The following is a 19,882-nucleotide window of genomic DNA, read 5'->3' as shown; positions in this document are numbered from 1 at the left end:
CAACAAAACACTAAGAGAGCAAAAGTAGAAATCTAGATTATATCAAATTCTGTGCCTAAAATTGGTCACAACCACTGTGCCAGATGCAGATAATTAAAAATAACCATGACCATTGCTGATACATGATCACCTGGCATCAGATGAGAGGGGTTTTTAATTTTGTCCACAACCATGTTAAATTTATGTGAGTTATTAGTTTTTAACACAGTTCAAAAGCATTGTTTCAAATTTATCTACATTAGAAAGCAAGAACCCACATTTTTCACAATATTATGAGGTAAAACTGTAAGTGTAAGTTGATGTAGTGTAAGTTGACTCAACAAACTGGCTTAAGTTGTTTTAATGCACAAATCATTGTATGGCTTTGATTTAAGGGAGAAGAGAATCAAGTGTTGATTAAAATAAGCACAACGTAGTAGTAGATGCCTCCCAGTACTTACACCAACAGCATGTTCCAACATTTTCAGAAAAATAAAGATACTATATACAGAGGAAATGCTTTCTCTGTAAGTATGAAGAAGAAATGAGAGTATAAAGCAGATAAGTTAGCCTTCAGACTGAGGCTATGCTATACACATGCGATAGAATAGACTTTGCCATATTTAAAATGAAACAAAAATACATTTTTATAAGGATGTTTTTCATATAGGCCTTGCAAAAATGGTTTTGGTCTTGAAACTACTGATTGATCATGATGCAACATTATTTTTAATTAAAGCCCTACTAGATTTAAAGCTGCTAGGATTACAAGAACAATAGTTCTGGAAGACCTAAATTTCACTGTTTGTTTAAAAAGAAATCTAATTCCTTCTTACATGTTTGTAAACATTGCAAACAGTTTTCTGTAAATGTTGCTTTGCAGCCTGCAGTTAACTCACACTATTTCATTTCGCTTATCATTTTTCTTGAAATAATATTGTGACTCAGTTCACACAGCAAGGGGATACTCCAAGATCTGTAAGTGCTTTATGGATTGCAGCTGTATGAGGCATTTTTTCCCTTTGTTTGTAAACTAGCTATTGCTTTACAAGCCGTATTGAGAGATAATTATCTCCTTTTCTTTTGATAGAAATGTGGCATAATTCCAAGAAATGCTATTCAAGTTGCATTTATTTAATGTTGCCTCAGTCTTAGGCACACAATAGTAGTAAAATTAGAAACAAAAAGCATGACCCAATCTGCAAGAGGCATAGGGCTCTCATACACAGAGGATTTTCCAAAGGATTTATAGAGCCCTGTTCTCTGGCTTCCCCTACTGCCTCCATCCACACAGGCAATGCAAAGATGTAAGGAGGATCAGAAGTCTCTTCCTAGCCTCCCATCTCCCATCCAGTTGCCCTTTTTGTACCATATAAATTACTCATATGAGTATAAGTGATGTGCACTGCGAAGGGGAAAGACAAGGATGTGAGAAGCAGTCATGCTTCTGCCATTCTTTTGGTAGGTCTTTACACTAGCTGCATTTGCATCAACCTGTATGTGGTTGAAGAAGAAGGAAAGTTGGCTTTTGAACAGAAAACCTTCCCTTCAGTCACAGTGGACTTGATTCTGTCCCATACCTGTGTATGTCTTCTAGAAGAGTGTGCTGCAAGGCTCTTGTAGTTGCTTACGGACATTTTCCTTGTACTCTGTCTAAGTGTTGCCTGATTTAGGTATTTATATTTTCAAAATGACTTAGGTCCAAAACACACTGCAGAAATAATCCAGTTTGAGACCACTTTAACTGCCCCAGCTCACTGAATCCAAGGAATTGTCATTTATTGTGGCACCAGAGCTTTCTGACAGGGAAAGCTAAATGTCTCACAAAACCATGGTTCCCAGGATTCCCTAGCATTGTCCCAGGGCAGTTAAAGCAGTCTCGAAGTGAGTTATTTCTGCTGTGTGTTTGGGACCTTAAGTGTCATTTCTGAACCAATCATCGCCTTGATCTTACAGGGTGTGTGTGTGTGTGTTTTAAGAGAGCAAATCCTGTTAGTTCAATTAAATATTCTTCGGGTGGATTAGAAAATAGCATAATCCCATATGAAAAAGGACAATTTAAATTTCATCAGTCCTATTTGGTTTTTAAAAAGTATTTTGAACATCAGTTGCTTTCCTTTTTCTTTGACATCCCTTTTTGGCCATGTATTTTTAATGTTGTAATATGGTAAGGGCCTCATTTATGAATATTCTGGAAATGTATTGTTCTTCACTTTCAGTATTATTCATTCCTTTCATTATCGCAGTATATATTTTATCATATAAAACTAGATGCTACATTCTTGGCTGGACATTATTTTAACTTGAAACAATTTTTAACCTGCTGATTGCCTGTTTAGTCCCTGATTTGATGCTGCAGTTGAGCACAGAAGATAGTTGCAATTTTAAAACTGGAAGAACTTGTTTGGTAGATTGAAATGTGTAAAGTGATTCTGCGATTCTCTGAAGTGCTTATGGAACCATCTAAAGAGTTTAATAGCAATGAGAGTGATCATATATTTCCTCCAAAATTGGTAACAGTTTTCTAGTAACTGTGTAAACCTGGGTTAATAATGCAGCAGGGCAGGAAAGTAACAGCTGCCAATAGGCACCACTGGGCAACTTCCATGGCTTTGTGGTTGTGGCACATCATTTTGAATGCTTTGGCAAATCCCACTATCCAGACTGGAAAAATAACCCGGTTTGGCACCGCTCTAACTGCGCTGACTCAAGGCTATGGAATTCTGGGAGTTTGTTGTGGGGATGCAGCGGGGGGGGGCTTTCTCCTGGGCTCTCTTTGCTCTTCTGGTTTCTAAAACTCACTTTGCACCGACTGCCCTTTATTAGGCAAAAGAGCAAAACCAAACACAATCTCCTTTTCCTCTGCAATCTGCATCCTATCTCTTTCCTCCCTGCATCTAATCTATCTGTCAAGTCTATCTGATCTTTGCTTCCCTTCCCTGTGCTTCCTTCCTTCCTTCCCTCCCTCTTTTCGTCTTTCTTTCCTTCCTTCTTTCTGTCTGCATCTCTTCCTTCCCTCCTCCTCATCTTTCCTTCCTTCCTTCCTTCCTTCCCTTCCCTTCCCTTCCCTTCCCTTCCCCCTTTTGTCTTTCTTTCCTTCCTTCCTTCTGTCTGCATCCCTTCCCTCTCTCCTCTTCATCTTTCTTTCCTTCCTTCCTTCCGTCCTTCCTTCCTTCCTTCTCCCTTCCCTTCCCTTCCTTCCTTCTTTCTTTCTTTCTACCTTCTTCCCTTTCCTCTCTCCCTTTCTGTCTTTTTGCTTGCCTGCCTTCCCTCTTCCGTTCCCTTTTTTCTTTCCTTCTTTCTGTCTACTCTGCTTCTTTTTCTTTTTTTCTTTCCTTTCTTCCTTCCTGCTTTTCGTTTCCTTTCCACCTTCCTTTCCTTCTTTCTGCCTTCCTTCCTTCCTTCCTTCCTTCCTTCCTTCTTTCTTTTCCCCTTCCCTTCCTCTCTTTCTTGCTTTCTCGCTTGCCTGCCTGCTTGCTCCCTTTCCTTCTCTTCCTTTCCCTCCCTCCCTCCCTTTCCTTCTTTCCTTTTCCTTTTCTTCTTTCTTTTCCGCTCCCTTCCCCTGCCTCTTTCTTGCTTGCTCACTTGCCTGATTGCCCCCTTTCCTTCTCTTCCCTTCCCTTTCATCTTTCTTTCCTTTCCTTTCCTTTCCCTTCCTGCTTTCTGGTCTTAAGCCCGATTTTCCCTTCTCCTTTTCAAAAGGTAGCGCGCCTATTCCGCAGCTGAGGGACTTTGCCTTCTCTCCCTCCTTTGGATGGTTCCCTTTGCAAGACCGTCCCACTGACTGCATCCGCACCGGAGATATAACCCGGTTTGACCTCGCTTGGACGTCCAAGGCGCAAGGCTATGGAATTCTGTGCCCTTCGGTGCCCCAACAAACAACCATGCCCAGAATTCAATAGCCTTGCGCCAAGGCCATCCAAGCGGGGTCAAACCGGGTTATTTCTCCAGTGCGGATGCAGTCAGTGTTGCCACGCACTCCTTGGGGGGGGGCACTAGATTTTTTTGTTTTGCCAGCTCTCTCTCTCTCTCTCTCTCTCTCTCTCTCTCTCCTTCGCTCGGCGTGGAGAGAGGCCTCCTTCCCTCCGAGGCCGCTTTGCTCCCTTCTGAAGGCGGCTCCTGAAGCGCGGCGTGGCAGTGGGAGTTGTCCTGGGGGGGGGGTTCCAAAGGGCGAGGGGAAAGAAAACGACAAGAGGGAATCTGTCATGATCTGCCTTTCTTTCTTTCCCCCCAATGGGAGGCAAAGGGGATCTTGCCGCACCTTTGAGACGAAGGTCCAGGAGGACACCCTGCAGAAAGGGTCTGGTTTGAGACTGCTTCAGGAGTTCAGGGATCTGCAGTTTGTTGTGGCACCAGATCTCTCTGACAGATCTCACAAGACTACCATGCCCAGGATCCCATAGCATTGAGCCATCGCAGTTAGAAGTGGCATCAAACTGGATTGTATTGTGAGCCGCCTTGGGTCCCTTTTGGGAGAAAGGGGCCATAGAAATAAAATAAAATAAAATAAAATCTATGTCTGCAGTGTGGACACAGCCCAGTTCCAGCCTCAGAGGAAAGCTCAGGCTGCCAACTTGGCTCTTTCGGTCAGCCTCTAAAGTGCTACAAGGTCCCTTTTTCTCATAGTGATTTTCCAGATTAAGAGGGCTACTATGCCTTTGGGGAAATAGTAGAAGAGGCCCCCAAGCCTGGTAGGGCTTCTCCTAACGCATCCTCAACACCAGAAAAAGAGGAGTTTAAGAGGGGAAGGGCAGGGGCCACCTCCCACCTTCCTCTGGGGGCTCTGACCAATGAGATCAGGCCCAGTGGCCATAACCCTCCCCCCCCCCTCCAATGCCTGCTGGAGGACATTTGACCAGGTCCTGCTGAGCCCTTTCACCCTTACAGGGCACTTTAACTGCCTTGCCACACTCCTATGCAACCCCAGGGTTTGTACTTCAGGGAGGCACTAGATCTCTCTGGCTGAGAATTCTAAGTACACCTCCCTAAACTGCACATCCGGGAGTCCATAGCATGCTGTGGTGGCACCTGAAATGTGTGGTACTTCTTCATAGTGCCACAGTTGCTGTGAAAATGTTGAGGAGTCTGGGCAGCTTACCCAAGGGGCCTGGTCAACTTCTCTCTCTGGGCGGCCTTAGGCCCAGTGGATCCAGGCCCCTTGCCCAAGCCTCTTGAGTCGGTTTGGCTGCAGTCTTCCTGTCGGTAGAGCAAAAGCTGTATTTCAAGGGCCACTGAGGCAGCTACAGTCTCCTTTTGCAGCCATGCCTTCCCAGAACCAGGCTGCTTAGAATTGGGCCCAACATCCTCAGTGTCGTCTAGCGTTGTCCTGATTAGAACTGAACCCAGCATCTGGTAGTATTGTCCAGAAAGCTGAGCCAAAAACTAACAAAATGAATTTTGAGAGGGAGGAATGTCAGGTACTGCACGTAGGCAGAAAGAAATCAAATGCATAGATTTCATTTCATGGGTGACACCTGGCTTGACAAGACTACGTGTGAAAGGGATCCAGGAGTCCTAGTAGCCCACAAGTTGAACATGCAGCAGCTAAAAAGGCCAATGCAACTCTAGGCTGCATCAATAGAAGTATAGTGTCTAGATCAAGGGAAGTAATAGTGCCATTCTATTCTGCCTTGTTCAGGCTTCACTTGGAATACTGTGTCCATTTCTGGGCACCACAATTCAAAAAGGATGTTTGCAAGCTGGAGCACATCCAAAGGAGGGCCATTAAAATGGTGAAGGGTCTGGAAACAATGTCCTATGAGGAAAGGCTTAGAGAGCTGGGCATGCTTCGCCTGGAAAAGAGAACGTTAAGGGGTGATATGATAGTCCTCTTTACATAATTGAAGAGATATCATAGTGTAAATTGAGCAAGTTTGTTTTCTGCATCTCCAGAGAATAGGATCCGGAGCAATGGATGCAAGCTCCAGGAAAAGAGATTCCACCTCAACATTAGGAAGAACTACCTGACATTAAGGGCTGTCCAACAGTGGAACACACTCGTTCCTCGGAGTGTAGTGGAGTCCCCCTCCTTGGAGGTCTATAAGCAGAGGCTGGATGGCCATCTGTCAGGGATGCTTTGACTGAGAGTTCCTGCATGGCAGAATGGGGTTGGACTGGATGGCCCTTGGGGTCTCTTACAACTCTTATGATTCTCTGACTATTAATGTATGCATTAATAGACCTCACAGTCCAGGCCTTCTTCCCTCATTCCCTCACTCTCTGCCCCTCTGGCTGTTGTTGGGCTCCTGTTCCTCATCTTTGGGTGCAGTGGCTCCAGCCAGCGAGGGGTGTGCCTCAAGAGGACCACATCTCTGCCTGCTTATTGCAGAGCCAGAGCAGGAGGAGCAGGCACAGGGTGACCAGACATTTTCTTTTCCAGAACATGTCCTACATTTCAACCATCTGTCCAGGAGGAATTCCAAAATGTTTACCATTCTCAGCAGGATTAAGAAGCCCTTTGAGTAACACTACGGTTGCTGTTCCCCTTCCGAAAACCCCTCTACTTGGCAGAGTGTTCTCCCTGCAAATGGGGGAAGGGATGGGGCCTTCTGAAATTCCTTTTTTCCTGGGATCAGACAAGACTCGCAGTGGAGGAGAGCAGAACCTTTGGTCACTCTGGAAGGGGATCTGGTTAAGATCCTGAAGGGAGGGATACTGGAAAGAGCCCTGGGACACTCCTCCTCCTCCTCTTCGTTCTCCTCCTTTTCTTCTTTCTCTTCCTCCTCCTCCTCTTCTTCTTCTTTCTCTTCTTTCTCCCCCTCCTCCTCTTCTTCCTCTTCCTTTTCTGCCTCCTCCTCTTTCTCTTTCTCCTCCTCCTCTTCTTCTTCTTTCTCCTCTTTCTCCCCCTCCTCCTCTTCTTCCTCTTCCTCTTCTGTCTCCTCCTCTTTCTCTTCCTCCTCTTCTTCCTCTTCCTCTCCTGCCTCGCGTTCTGCCTCGACTCTTGGGGCTCTGGAGTTCCCCAGAGTCCACCCACGCCGCCCTTTCCCCCTTTTGGTGGAGGGGGGGGGTCAAACAAAACTCTTAATGGGAACCTTGTGTCAGCTTCCCGAGCGCTGCTTTGAGTCGCTGGTCTTTCGTGTTGGGTTTCACCGGGTGCTTTGCTCAAATCGTTTGAGAAGTGGGAAGGGGGTGGGGTGGGGTGGGGTGGGGTTTTTCCTCCTGTGTGTGTGTTGTGTGTTGTGTGCCTTCGAGGCGTTTCTGAGTTACGGTGACCCTAAGACAACTGTATCCTGGGGTTTCCTTGGCAGGGTTGGTTCAGAGGAGCTTTGCTCAAGCCTTCCCCTGAGGCTGAGAGAGTGTGACTAACCCAAGGTCACCCTCTGGGTTTCATGGATGAGCTGGGCATAGAGCCCTGGTCCCCAGAGTCGCAGTCCAACCCTCACACCACTACGCCACCCTAGCTCTTCCACATATAGATGTCAGTGATCGGCAATGATTTCACATGCATACATACTGTATATGCATTACACACACACATATGTATATAATGAATGGCAATAATGAGTAGTGTGTGTGTGTGTGTGTGTGTATGTATATATGCATGTCTGTGTGTGTGTGTGTGTGTGATGATGTAGATATAAATATATAATGAATGCCAATGATCAGAAACGATTGTTTATATATGTATATATGTGGCATAATTAGAGAGAGAGAAAGAGAGAGAGAATGACAGTGGTTTTATATATGTGTGGTATAATTACGTAAAAAATGGAAGGGAATGATTAGTAATGATGATATTACTATTATCGTCGTCGTCGTCGTCGTCACAATCATCATCATTAGTAGTATTATTTGTATCCCGCTCTTTTCCCAGCACTGGCACTCAATATATGTTGGGGGGCATGATTTTATATGGAACGATGATGATGATGTGTGTGTAGCATATTTTACACGCGCGCGCGCACACACACACACACACACATATATTTATATTTACATCTATATATCTATAGATATATAGTTATATGGCATGAGTTTATACATTATTAACAATTACACACAAACACACACACACACACATAATCATCGCCATTCCCTTTCTCTCTGAAAGAAAAATCATGGCATTTCTCTGGGGGAAGATATGGGCCTTTTCTCTCTTTTGGGATGGGGGGAGGAGAGTCAAAAGTGGTGCCTTGTATTACACACACACACACACACTCTTTTATTTTTTGGCCTCGGGTCCAGGCGCTCGGTGGATTTTCCGATGCCCTCCTTCCTTCCCTGGACTAAGCCAGGATCGGGCGAATGGAAGGAGCCCGATCGCGTCCAAAAAAGGAAGGACCATCGGAGGCATCCTTAGCCGCAGCAGCATCCTTCATCCCTTATTTGACTGCGCAGAGGAGGCTTGGAAAGGCGGATGGGGGGGGGGGGTTAAAGAAGGGAGGGGTTGGGGTGGGTGGGTTTTTGAGGAGGATCTTTGCAGCCAGACAGCCCTCTGCCCCCTCTCTCCGACCGAGGCTTCTCCCCAGTTCTCTCCGCCCGAAGGGGCTGCCGGAGAGAAGTGGGGAGAAGCCTCGGTGGGAGAGAGGGGGCAGAGGGCTGTCTGGCTGCAAAGATCCCCCCCATCGCCCCCTTAAACACAAAGGACAAAGCCCTGAGGGACCCACAACCCAAATCCCCTTGTAATCGCTGCCGTCAGGACCAGAGAGACCTAGATGAAGATTGATGAGCCTCTGATGGCGCCCTTGCCCATCGATCCCTTGCCCTTGGCCACAAATGATAATAATAAATAATAGTAATAATAATAAAGCATCCTCAGCCTTCCTGGCCTGGCTTTGCTTTTGCCTTTCCGCCTGGGGGGCAAGGGTGGCCAGACGCGTCCTCCTTTTCCAGGGCAGAAATGTCCTGGCCGTTTTGTTCCTGTCCCTGGGAAAGACAGCAGCGAAATCAGGAGTCGGGGAGGAGATGCAAACCTTTCCCTATAGAGACATGGAAGGGATCCCCAAAGGTCATCCAGTCCAACCCCATTCTGCCATGCAGGAACTCACAATCAAAGCACCCCGAATAGATGACCATCCAGCCTCTGTTTAAAGACCTCCAAAGAAGGAGACTCTCTCAGGCTGTATATTCCACTTTCAAACAGCTCTTACTGTCAGGAAGTTCTTCTTAATGCTGAGCTGGAATCTCTTTCCCTGGCGTCCTCCTTTTCCAGGACTCGTCCTCCATGTCAGCCTCCTGCCCAGGAGGAGTCGCAAAAGATCTGTTTTAATAAATACAATTTTGAGCCTGGCCATGAAGCCTGGATTTCTATTGCTGGGAGCGTTTGTAGCTTTTATTTTGTGATGCCTTGCCATCTTTTTTTTCCTAGCACGTCCTCCATTTTGCGGGGCCTTGTCCTCCTTTGCTGTGAGGATGTCTGGTCAGTTTGGGTGGGAGGGAGATGGGGAGTTGCCTTGAGGGGTAAAAAGGGAGAGGAGGGGTGTCTAATAGCTTATTTATTTATCTTGATTTATTCATTTATTGGCTTCGTTTCTCTACCGCTTCCCACCGCATGAGCAGTCCCTAAGCCAGAGGTTCTCAACCTTTGACCCTCCAGCTGTTTTTTGGACTTCAGCGCCCAGAAGCCTTTGCCAGCGTGGCCAATGGCGAGGGAATCTGGGAGATGGAGTCCAAAAACATCTGGAGGACGGGAGGCTGAGAGCCCACTGCTTCAGCGGTTTACAACTGTAAGCTAATTGATGCCCCATCAAGCTGGGAACTCATTTGAGCGATCTCAGAAGGATGCCAGGCTGAGTCATCATTATTATATATGGGATCATATCTATCTGTCTATCTATAATACATATTTATATTTCGATCTATGTCGCATGTGATCAGCTGAGTTTTGGGGCCAAGCTGAGCTATTAAGCCAGGGAAGGAAGGGGGAAATAAATACAAGGAAAGGGAAAGAAGCCCGAGTTTGTCTCACTCTCTTCGCCAGGGCTGGCTTGGAAAGCTGTCGTAGGAGCAGCAGTTTGGGAAGGGAGGCCGAGGAGGAGATGATCGTGTAGACGGAGGGGCTGATGCGAGGGAGGGAGGGCCTTGGAAGCCCAAGTGTTGCTGCCTCAGAGCTTGCTGAAGCCAGTCAGACCCAGGCTGCATCCACACTGCAGAAATAACCCAGTTTGGCACCGCTTTAACTGTCCTGGCTCAAGGTTATGGAATTCTGGGAGTTGGAATTTGTTGTGGGCCCAGAGCGGCCCATTTATGTACACACACAATCCTAGTGCATGTGTATGTGTCTCTGTGATTATGTATCTAGATGTGTATAAATACACACACACACTCCGCATGCGGAGCTCTGGTGCCACAACAAACTACAACCCCCAGAATCCCACAGCACGGACCCATGGCTGTTAAAGTGGTACCGAACCGGATTATTTCCACAGTGCGGATGCACCCTTAGCAAACGTGCAGAGGGTTGCGCTGGGTTTAGAAATGCCCTTTTCAGTTTCGAGACCTCTTCGCAGGTACTGAGTCTTCGCTGGCTACAATTCTGCCCAGATTTCCCAGTTTTGTGGAGAGATTTCGTTAGCGATTCAATAACCGGGGCGTCCTCCCTGGGATCGTTAGTAACCCCGGTGGGTTTTTTACTCAGAGGCCAAGCTGAAGTCAATTACTCCAACTCCTCCTCGGAAAGGGGGTCTAAGGTTGCAGAGATCGGGTAACCAGGGAAGGGGATCTTCCTGGCGCCTTGTTGGTGGAAAGAGAAACGGGTTTTCTTTTTTGAAAACCCCAAACTGTTCGCGTTGCAAGCGGCATTTTCCTCCCAGAGCCGCCCAGATCCTTCGCAATGAGTGGCACCAACCAATGCACTGGAAGATAATGGTAATGCCAAGCCGTAGCCCTGTTAGTCTGTAGAATCAGGATGTAAAAGAGATCCGGCAGCGCCTTTGAGACTAGTCGGGTCCAAAACACACTGCAGAAATAATCCAGTTTGACACCGCTTTAAAAGCTCAGTGCTAAAATCCTGGGAAATGTACTTTACTGTGGTGCCAAAGCTCTCTCTGACAAAACTACAGTTCCCAGAATTCCCTAGGCAGGGCAGTTGAAGGGGTCTCAACCCTCTGTAAACCATTAAGTTCAGATATGCGTGTGTGTGTGTGTGTGTGTGTGTGTGTGTGTGTGTAATTGGATTATTTCTGAATTGTGTTTTGGACCTAACTGAAAGAAAGAAGTTGGCAGCATGAGCTTTCCTAGGTTAAAGTGTACTTCCTCAGATGCAGTTGGAGATGATGATGATGATGATGATGTAGAGAGATCTTGTAGCACCTTTGAGACTAACTGAAAGAAAGAAGTTGGCAGCATGAGAATAATAATAATAATAGTAATAATAACCAAAGGGGGATTCTATTTGAAGTCTGTGATGGTGAACGGTTTTCCTTGTAGTTTTGCCAGTAAGAGTAAACCTAAATCCATTTTCTCATTAATCCCCCCCCCCCTTTTTTTTTTTAAGGATGCTGTGCTTCATCTCCAGCTACACCCTCTGGCCACTTTTCCATCCTAATGGTTTCCTTTCCTCCCAAGTAAACCCTCATAGGATTGAACTCTGTAATTTAGGAAAAGATCCCTAGAAAAGGGGGGTGTTTTCAAGGGTGAAATGCAACACCCCCCCCAAAAAAAACAGCAATGGCACAGAGTTCCGACTCAAATCTCCCAGGCTGATGGGCCTCCCACCCCCCAAAACAGAGACAGCCCACATCTGGCTTGGACTGAAGACCCCCCCCCCCCCAATTCCCTCCTTCCCTTTGCTCCCTTCTCTGCCAGCACCTCTGGAATCCTGGGATTTGTAGTTCCTGACGGCGCCAGGACTCTCTGACAGAGAAGGCTCAGTGTCTGTCAAAACTTCCAAGTCCTATAGCACTGTGGCATGGCAGTTAAAGCGGTGTCAAAACTGCACTGATTCTGCAGTGTAGATGAAGACTAAATATACTCTGTCTGTCTATCTGTCTCTTTCTCTATAGGTGTAGATGTATTACACACACACACACATATATCTGTATATCTAAACATAAAGGCTTACAGAGGTTTATTTATATATCTATGCATATCTATCTAAAATTAAAGGTTCACGGTGGTTTATATATCTTATCTACGCATATCTATCTATCTAAACTTAAAGGTTTACAGAGGTTTACATGTCTGTCTGTCTATCTATCTATCTATCTATCTATCTATCTATCTATCTATCTATCGCTGTCTTATTATATATATAATTATCTATCTATCATCTATCTATCTATCTATCTATCTATCTATCTATCTATACCTCTGTAAATTTAAAGATATAGGGCAATGTTTCCCAAACTTTTGGACTTCCTAATGGTTGGCTCAAAGGGTCCTCCTGATATTTTGGACTTCAGCTCCCAGGAATTCTGACGTCCAAAACCTCTGGAGGAGCAAAGTTTGGGAAACTCTGCTTGATTTCTGGAGGACCAAAGTTCGGGAAAGACGAGAGGAAGTCTCGGGGGACGCTGGCCCTCCTCCTCCTCCTCCTCCTTCCCGGCGGGCCCCCTTTGGGCTCCGGTGGTGCCTGTGCTGACCGGGTCGCTCTTGTCCCCTTAGGCCCCGTGGTGCTGAGCACGGCCGCCCAGCTGGTGGCGCCGGTGGTGGTGGCCAAGGGGACCCTCTCCATCACCACCACCGAGATCTACTTCGAGGTCGACGAGGAGGACCCCGCCTTCAAGAAGATCGACCCCAAGGTGAGTCAACGGAGAGGAAGGGGGCAGCGGGGGTCCTCCCCAGGAGGATGGGGGACAGCCCCAAGGGAAAGCTTGCTAAAAAAAGAAACACTCCGAGGAATGGAAATCCATGCTGCGTCCTCCTGCTCAAAATGGAGGACGTTTGGGAGGGTTTCCTCCGGGAATGAAGGTGGGAATGGAGGACAGGTCCTGAAAAAGGAGGGCATCTGGTCCCCCTGGAAGGGGAGCCTGGTTAGGATCCTGGATGATGCTGGAAAGGGCTCTCTCCCTCTTCCTCTTCCTTGTCCTCCTCTTTCTCCTCCTCCTCCTCCTCCTTTTCTCCTCTTCCTCTTCCTCCTCCTCTTTCTCTTCTTCTTCTTCCTCTTCCCCTTCCCCCCGCTGGGTTGCCCTTGTATTTCAACAGCGCCTTAATGATGGGAAGTCCTCTCTTCCTCCTTCCTCTCTCCCCCGGCTTCCCTCCTCCTCCTCCTCCTCCGGGGCCTTTGGAGGGACTGCGGCGGGCAGACTTAGCCCTTAAGCCAATTGCCGGGAAATCCCTGGAGGAGGAGGAGGAGGAGGAGGAGGAGGAGGAGGAGGAGGAGGAAGAGGGGACGGCGGGGCTGCGCAGGCCAGCCTGGGCCCCGAGGAGAAGCAGGCCCTGTCGCCCTCCCCCTTCTACCAAGGCTGCGTCCACACTGCACAAATGGCCCGGTTGGAGCCCACTTTGGCTGCCATGGCTCAAGGCGGGGGATTCTGGGAATGGTCGTTTGTCCCACTCTCTCGGCCTCCCAGGAGGGCCATGGCCCAAAAACCCTCTCTGGGGAGAGTTGCCTAGAAAAACCTTGCGGAAGCGACCTGAAGGCCCAGTTTACACACTGTTGCCAGATAACACACCCACACCCACAACTATTATCTATCTATCTATCTATCTATCTATCTATCTATCTATCTATCTATTATACATATCTCTAGCTATCTGAACTTTGTTTATAGAGGTTTATTTAGATATCTATGTATCTATATAGATGTAATCTCTCTATATATCTACATAGATATAGATATAAATCTCTATCTCTCCATATATATCTAAATTTAAAGGTTTATCTCTACCTGTGTCTAGCTACAAATGTAAAGGTTTATGTATTTATTTTTATCCCACCTTTCTCCCAAGTTCGGATATATCTATATATATATATATATGTATTGTCTCTAAATATATCTAAATTTATAGATACCAAACTATATCATATATTTGTATAAACTTAAAATTTTATATCTCTAGATATTATCTACATATCTGAAAGAGATATCTATCTATATTGCCTCTATATATCTAAACTTAAAGATTTGTATCTATGTATCTATATTATCTCTATATATGTAAAGTGAATAGAGAGAGAGAGAGAGAGAGAATATATATAGAGTCTATATAATATATAGAGTATACCTAAAAGTATCTACCTACCTCCCTAGCCACCTATCCGTGTGTAAACCTAGCAGTTCCTGCCAGGGCCTTGTCGCCTGTTGCCTTGGCTCTCCTTCTTGGCTGGAAACCAGGGATTAAAAGTAACCCTCCCTCCCGGCCGTTTCCCCGCCTTGGTCTCCGTCGTTGGCCACTTGGCGAGCCAGAGAGGTCGGCCCTAGTCTGTTCTCTTGGAGATGCCCAGCGGTGTTAAGCCTGGAGCATCAGTGTGCAGAGGGATCTTGTAGGGAAGAAGCTTGGAGAGACTTGAGCCTACTTCTTCAGATGCATGGCGGGGAGTGGAGGGTCCTACGGAAGAAGTAGGCTCAAGTCTCCCCAAACTACTTCCCTACAAGATCCCTTTGCATGGCTTACTAAGGGTTTGCATGGGGCCTGATGCTGCAGAGCCCTTTCCCCTGGAGGCGGCTTTAGTCCCCTTTCCCTGGGGAAGCCGAAGCCCAAGGTAACCTTCCTTCCCACCTTCGGACTCTTCCCTTGATGCCCTCCATCTAGACATTCAACCGATTCCCCCTATCTCCCCAGGAGTCCCTTTAGTTGCAAACTCTCCTGAAGCGGGTTCTGGTCAGAAAGCCGGAGGGCAGCCTCCTGCAGTCCATCTTTTGGCAAAAAGTAACGTTTGTTTTTAAAAATGCTAAAATGTCGCAGATGCTGAGACCTCCGGGGTCGGATTTGTTTTAGGGACCCAGACCCCCCCTCCCACATTTTTTGTTTTGTTTTGTTTTGTTTTAAAACACACAGAAAACTATTGCGAGACATAAACCATTTTAACCGGAGGCGGCCGGGGGATCTCGGGTTTCTTTTTCGTTGAGGCGGAGCTCCCTCCTTCCCTTCTCCAGACTCTTTCTGCCAAATTCAGGATCAGCCCCAATGGAACCCAGCACTGCCACGCTTGGCCCGTCTTTGTTTTTTCGTCTTTTTATTTATTCGCTTGTAATTAAATAAAAATCAACGACAGAAATGTGTTTTTTTAAGCCACAAAAATTATCCAGTGTATTTCAAGTGCATTTCTTTTTCCCCAATATATATATAATCCCGATATTCACAATTATATATAAGCAAAATCCAAATTTCTTTCTGAATATATTTAAATAGCATTTCAAGTATATCTATGGAATGTTTTGGAAATCGAAGGAGCAATGTCTCCGAAACCGAAACCAAAAATAAAAATGTAAACCTCTTAAGCGGAGACGCTTCCAAAAGACGACGAACAAAAAAAGGACCGTGATCAAAATCTACCTTCCGTTTGTTTGTCTTTTAAATGGCATCTTCTTGAGCGGAAAAAATGTCCAGAAGTCTCCCCCCCAAAAAAACATGGCAATTTACCTTCTTTTCACCAAATCACAAAACACTGAACATCCACAATTTTCAAAGACAAGGTGAGAGAGAGAGAGAGAGCGAGAGAGAGAGAGAGCACAGTAATAGTCCCTACAAATTCAAACAAACAAACAAACAGAAGAGGGTCCGGGGCGGGTTGGGCTTGTTGTCTTGGCGTGTTTTGTGTATTCTTTTTTGCTGGAGGTTGTCCCATGGCATCAGCTTTTGTGTTGTTGTTGTTGTTGTTGTTGTTGTTGTTGTTGCTGTTTGCACAAAAACGTTGACCTTCTGTTTTTATATATTCCACTGGACCGGCTTCTAGGCGAGAGAGAAGAGCGGTCGCCATCGGGTTTAAAAAACCAGGGCCGATATTGCATTTCCCCAGAAGAAAGGAGAAAGGAGGAGAAGAAGGAAGGAGAGAAGAGGGAGGGAGGGAGGGAGGGAGGAAGGTGAAGGAAAGGAAAGTAGGAAGGGAAGAAAGAAAGAAAGAAAGAAAGAAAGAAAGAGGAGGAGGAAAGGGAAGGAAGGAAAAGCAAGCAAGAAAGAAAGAGAAACAGGGAAGGAAGGAAGGCAGGATGGAAAGAGAGAAGGAAGGAGAGAAAGAAAGAAAAAAGGAAGGAAGGAGAGAAAGAAAAAAGGAAGGAAGGAAGGCAGGACGGAAGGAGAGAAGGAAGGAGAGAAAGAAAGAAAAAAGGAAGGAAGGAAGGAAGGAAGGAAGGAGAGAAAGAAAAAAGGAAGGAAGGAAGGCAGGATGGAAGGAGAGAAGGAAGGAGAGAAAGAAAAAAGGAAGGCAGGCAGGCAGGCAGGCTGTCTTTGCGGACCGCCTTGGCCCTCCTTGTGGCGGCTTGGGTGCGGGTGCGGCGGAGGGCGCCTTCTTCCTGGCCCCAGCCCCGCCGTCCCCTCCCGGAGGCCCTTCCTTGAGTCCTGGGGCGCCTGCCCGCCCGCCCGCCCGCCCGCCTTCCCGCCCTAGAGCTTCTCGAGGCTCTTGGGGTTGGTGAGGATCTCCCGGGCCAGCCTCCAGGTCTGCTTGGCGGCGTTCTCGAGGGCGGAGTGGGGCTTGCCCTGGAAGAGGTCGAGGTTGGGGAGGAAGTAGTGGGGGCATCGGCGGCACTGGAGGCAGGAGATGAGCTGCAGCAGGATGCCGTTGAGCCGGTCCCCGAGGCAGGCCTCGTCCCAGTCGGACTCGCGCGGGTGCTTCTCGCACTCGTAGGAGACCAGGGTCTTCATGTGGTAGTTGTTCAGGGGCTGCCCGGGCAGCTCCAGGTGCCGGTCCCGCAGCGTCTTCAGCACCGAGAGGCACTTCTTGCGGCAGCCGCCCATCTGCAGCCGGTTCTCGGCCTCGGCGAACTGCAGCACCCAGGCGTCGCTCTCGGCCGAGCTCTGCTTGCCGGCCAGCGAGTGGCACTCCTTGGAGAGCAGGTTGAAGCCCTCGGCCTTGACCTCGGCCACGCGGTTGGGACCGGGCCAGGGGATGTGGGGCAGGGGCCAGTGGGCCGCGCTGCGGGGCCAGATGCCGGTGCACTTGAAGGCCGGCGTGATCTGCACCACGTAGCGGTCGCGGATGCGCAGCTTGACCTCGCTGGTGTCGGCCACCATCTTGACCACCTCGCGGTAGCTGCACTTGTCCACGGCTTGGGCCACCAGCGTCTGGAAGCGGGAGCGGATCTTGCGGGCCGAGAGGTAGCCCGAGGCGGTGATGAACTCCACCCAGAGGGACATGCTCCGCTTGCGGCCGTCGCTCAGCTTGAGCACCGCGCAGCCCGGCAGGGAGCCGTCGTCCACGAAGTTGAAGACGCCCATCTGGTTGAGGTAGAGCACCACCTCGAACTCGGTCGGGGAGACCACCTCCAGACCCTCGTAGCGGTTGTCCATCTCGTTCAGGGAGCTGATGAAGCGCGGCTCCTGCACCTCCACCTCCTTCAGCACGTCCGAGACCACCTTGCAGACCTCGCGGATGGTCTTGGCGATGGCCGCCTTGCGCGCCTGGCACTTCTCGTTGTAGTACTTGTTCAGGTGGTAGACCAGCTTGGCCTGCGCCGCGATCATGTTCGGGCAGAGATCCGGGTTGTAGACCGGAGTCTCGCAGTAGGCGCTGGGATCCAACGCGGCGGCGGCAGAGGCGGAGGCTGGACGGCAGGGAGACCGGCCCCAGAGAGGCCCCGGAGGAGAGGCAGCGGATACGGATCCCCTTCCTCGGGTCCTGGGCAGTCTACTCTGGCGCCACTTCGCCCCTGGAGATGGAGGAGGAGGAGAAGAAGGAAGGCTGCTGGAGCTGGATCTCTTCCTCAGCTCCTGAGCAGTTTGTCCTGAGGCCACTTGACGCCGGTGGAGATGGAGGAGGAGGAGGAGGAAGAAGAAGTCGAAGGCTGCAGGATCTGAACCTGGGTCCTCTTCCTCAGCTCCTGGGAAGTTTACTCTGGCGCCACTTCACCAGAAAACCCGCCCTCAAAGCCCTCCTGAGGAGGAGGAGGAGGAGGCAGCCCTGGAAGGCCTGGAGGCAGCAGCCCCGCCAGAGCTGGCTTTCTCCCTGCAAGGGCAGCGCAGGCTCTCCTTGCTCTTGAGGGAGGCGTCCTGGGGGTTGTGCTGGGTCTCGTCTGCGGAGGAGGAGGAGGAGGAGGAGGCGGCGAGGAAGGAGCCTGTCCGCCGAAGAGCCCCCGAAAGCCACTCGGGTGGAAATTATAAAGGCAGGGCCAGGGAGGCGGGCGGCCAATCGCCACGGGGCTGGTCGGCGTCACGGCGGCCTCCTCCGGCTCCAGCCCCGGTCCATCAAGCCTCCTCGCTCTCGCAGGCCCAGACCCAGCCAGAGCCAGAGCCAGAGCCAGGGGCTCCTGGAGGGAGCAGCCGGAGAGGGAGGCACCGTCGCCTTCGAGACCAGGATGGCCTCTTCAGGGACCTCGGTGGGCTCAGGCTCTTCAGGACCTAACCGGGCATCCTTCCTTCCTTCCTTTCCTTCCAGCGGAGAGAGACCCTTGGCCAGGAAAGGAGGAAGGGAAGAGAGAAGGAAAGCAGAAGAGGAAGAGGAAGAGGAGGACAAGGAGGACAGCCAGCAGGGCTTCCAGTTTTTTCCCAGTTGGGAAATGGCAGGGGAAACTTTCTGATCTCTCCGGCCTCCCTCCTTTTCTGGCTCCGGGGAAATGAGGGGTTTGGAGGGCCTGGCTGCAGATGTTTGTTCTGGTTGGATTTGAGGTGCTTTGCGGAGGAGGACTATGGGAAGGCCCTGTTCCGGGTGCCTTTTTCAGGAGGCTTTGCAAGCAAAGGGTGGCGGGCCAGGGCTGCTGGCGGCAGGCGTCCTCCTTTTCCAGGAGGGGCCCTCCCTCCCTCCCCGCCTTCCCTTCCAAGAGGGATTCCCTAAGCGACGAGGAGGGCTCTTAGTGTCCTGTGGTGTGTCTGGACGGGAGTGCCTCTGCCTTGCTGCCTGTGTGACTCACACTCCCGGCTTCTTTGCCCGGGCACCTTCTGGGGACTTTGGGGTGAAAACGAATGCCTCGCGGAGCAGCTTTATTCGCCGTCGCGAAGTAGAGAGATTTTGCGACCGGAGTAGGCTTTGAACGATGGGCGGCATGCAGCCTTTCCAGGGCCAGAAGGGGAGGAGGATGCCCTCGGAAAGCCCAAAGCCCCATCCCTGCCTCTCTCTCTCTCTCTCTCTCAAGACAAAGCCCCTTCTTATAAGGAAGGCGAAGGGGCGGAGGAGGAGCCTGCAGACCTCCCTCCTCCCCTCGGAAGAGACACTGAGCATCTAAGGCTGCATCCACACTGGAGGAACAACCCGGTTTGGCACCGCTTTAATTGCCTTGGCTCAAGGCTAGGCAATTCTGGGAACTGCCCTTTTCTGACGCATTTAGCCCTTCTCTGTCAGAGGGAGCTCTGGTGCCACAAGAAACTACAATTCCCAGGATTCCCTAGTCCTGAGCCAGAGCAGTTAAAGCGGTCTCGAAGTGGGTTATTTCTGCAGTGTGTTTTGGACCCTTCGCGGTGTCAAACCGGATTGTTTCTGCAGTGCCTACGCAGCCTACCCTGCAGCAGGGTGACCCCCGGTCCTCTTTTTCCTGGCCCTGTCCTCCATTTCGGTCCAAAAACGTCCTCCCTTTGGAGCAGGACTGCCAAGCACGAGTTTAAATCTATGTTAGCGTTCCTAGCTTTTATTTTCTGATACAAAAGAATTTACATTTTCTAGGGTCCAAAACCCTAGAAGTAATAATAATAATAATAATAATCCAGTTTGAGGCTGCTTTAACTGCCCTGGCTCAGGGCTAGGGAATCCTGGGAATTGTAGTTTATTGTGGCAGCAGAGTTCTCTAGGGCTAAACGTCTCACAAAAGGACAGTTTCCAGCCTGAAACTGCATGATGATGATGATGATGATGATGATGATGATTTCTGCAGTGTGTTTTGGACCGATGAATGTTTTTATTAGCTTTTATTTTTAATATTTTAATTACATTATTAAT

The 19,882-nt window shown here is 49.0% G+C and overlaps 2 protein-coding genes across 5 annotated transcripts in view; one reads left to right on the top strand and one right to left on the bottom strand.

The window, feature by feature from the left end:
- The window catches only part of NBEA (neurobeachin), a 559,686-nt gene that overhangs the window by 338,743 nt on the left and 201,061 nt on the right, over window positions 1–19,882 (top strand). For all 4 annotated transcript variants that reach the window (XM_089512505.1, XM_089512504.1, XM_089512507.1 and 1 more), the window contains one exon: window positions 12,523–12,659. In XM_089512505.1, coding sequence (XP_089368631.1) covers window positions 12,523–12,659 — 137 coding nt within the window. The remainder of the gene's footprint in view (window positions 1–12,522; window positions 12,660–19,882) is intronic.
- Window positions 16,380–17,906, bottom strand: MAB21L1 (mab-21 like 1). Its single transcript, XM_089512508.1, has one exon. It carries the CDS (start codon window positions 17,479–17,481, stop codon window positions 16,402–16,404), a length of 1,080 nt encoding a protein of 359 aa, XP_089368634.1. The 5' UTR covers window positions 17,482–17,906; the 3' UTR covers window positions 16,380–16,401.

This window comes from Sceloporus occidentalis, unplaced genomic scaffold (genome assembly GCF_023333645.1).
Source record: "Sceloporus occidentalis isolate IW3139 unplaced genomic scaffold, rSceOcc1.0.p SCAF_2, whole genome shotgun sequence".
In the NCBI taxonomy this organism is placed as follows: Eukaryota; Metazoa; Chordata; class Lepidosauria; order Squamata; family Phrynosomatidae; genus Sceloporus; species Sceloporus occidentalis.
The sequence above is the reverse complement of the archived record's forward strand: the minus strand, read 5'-3'. Positions and strand labels throughout refer to the sequence as shown.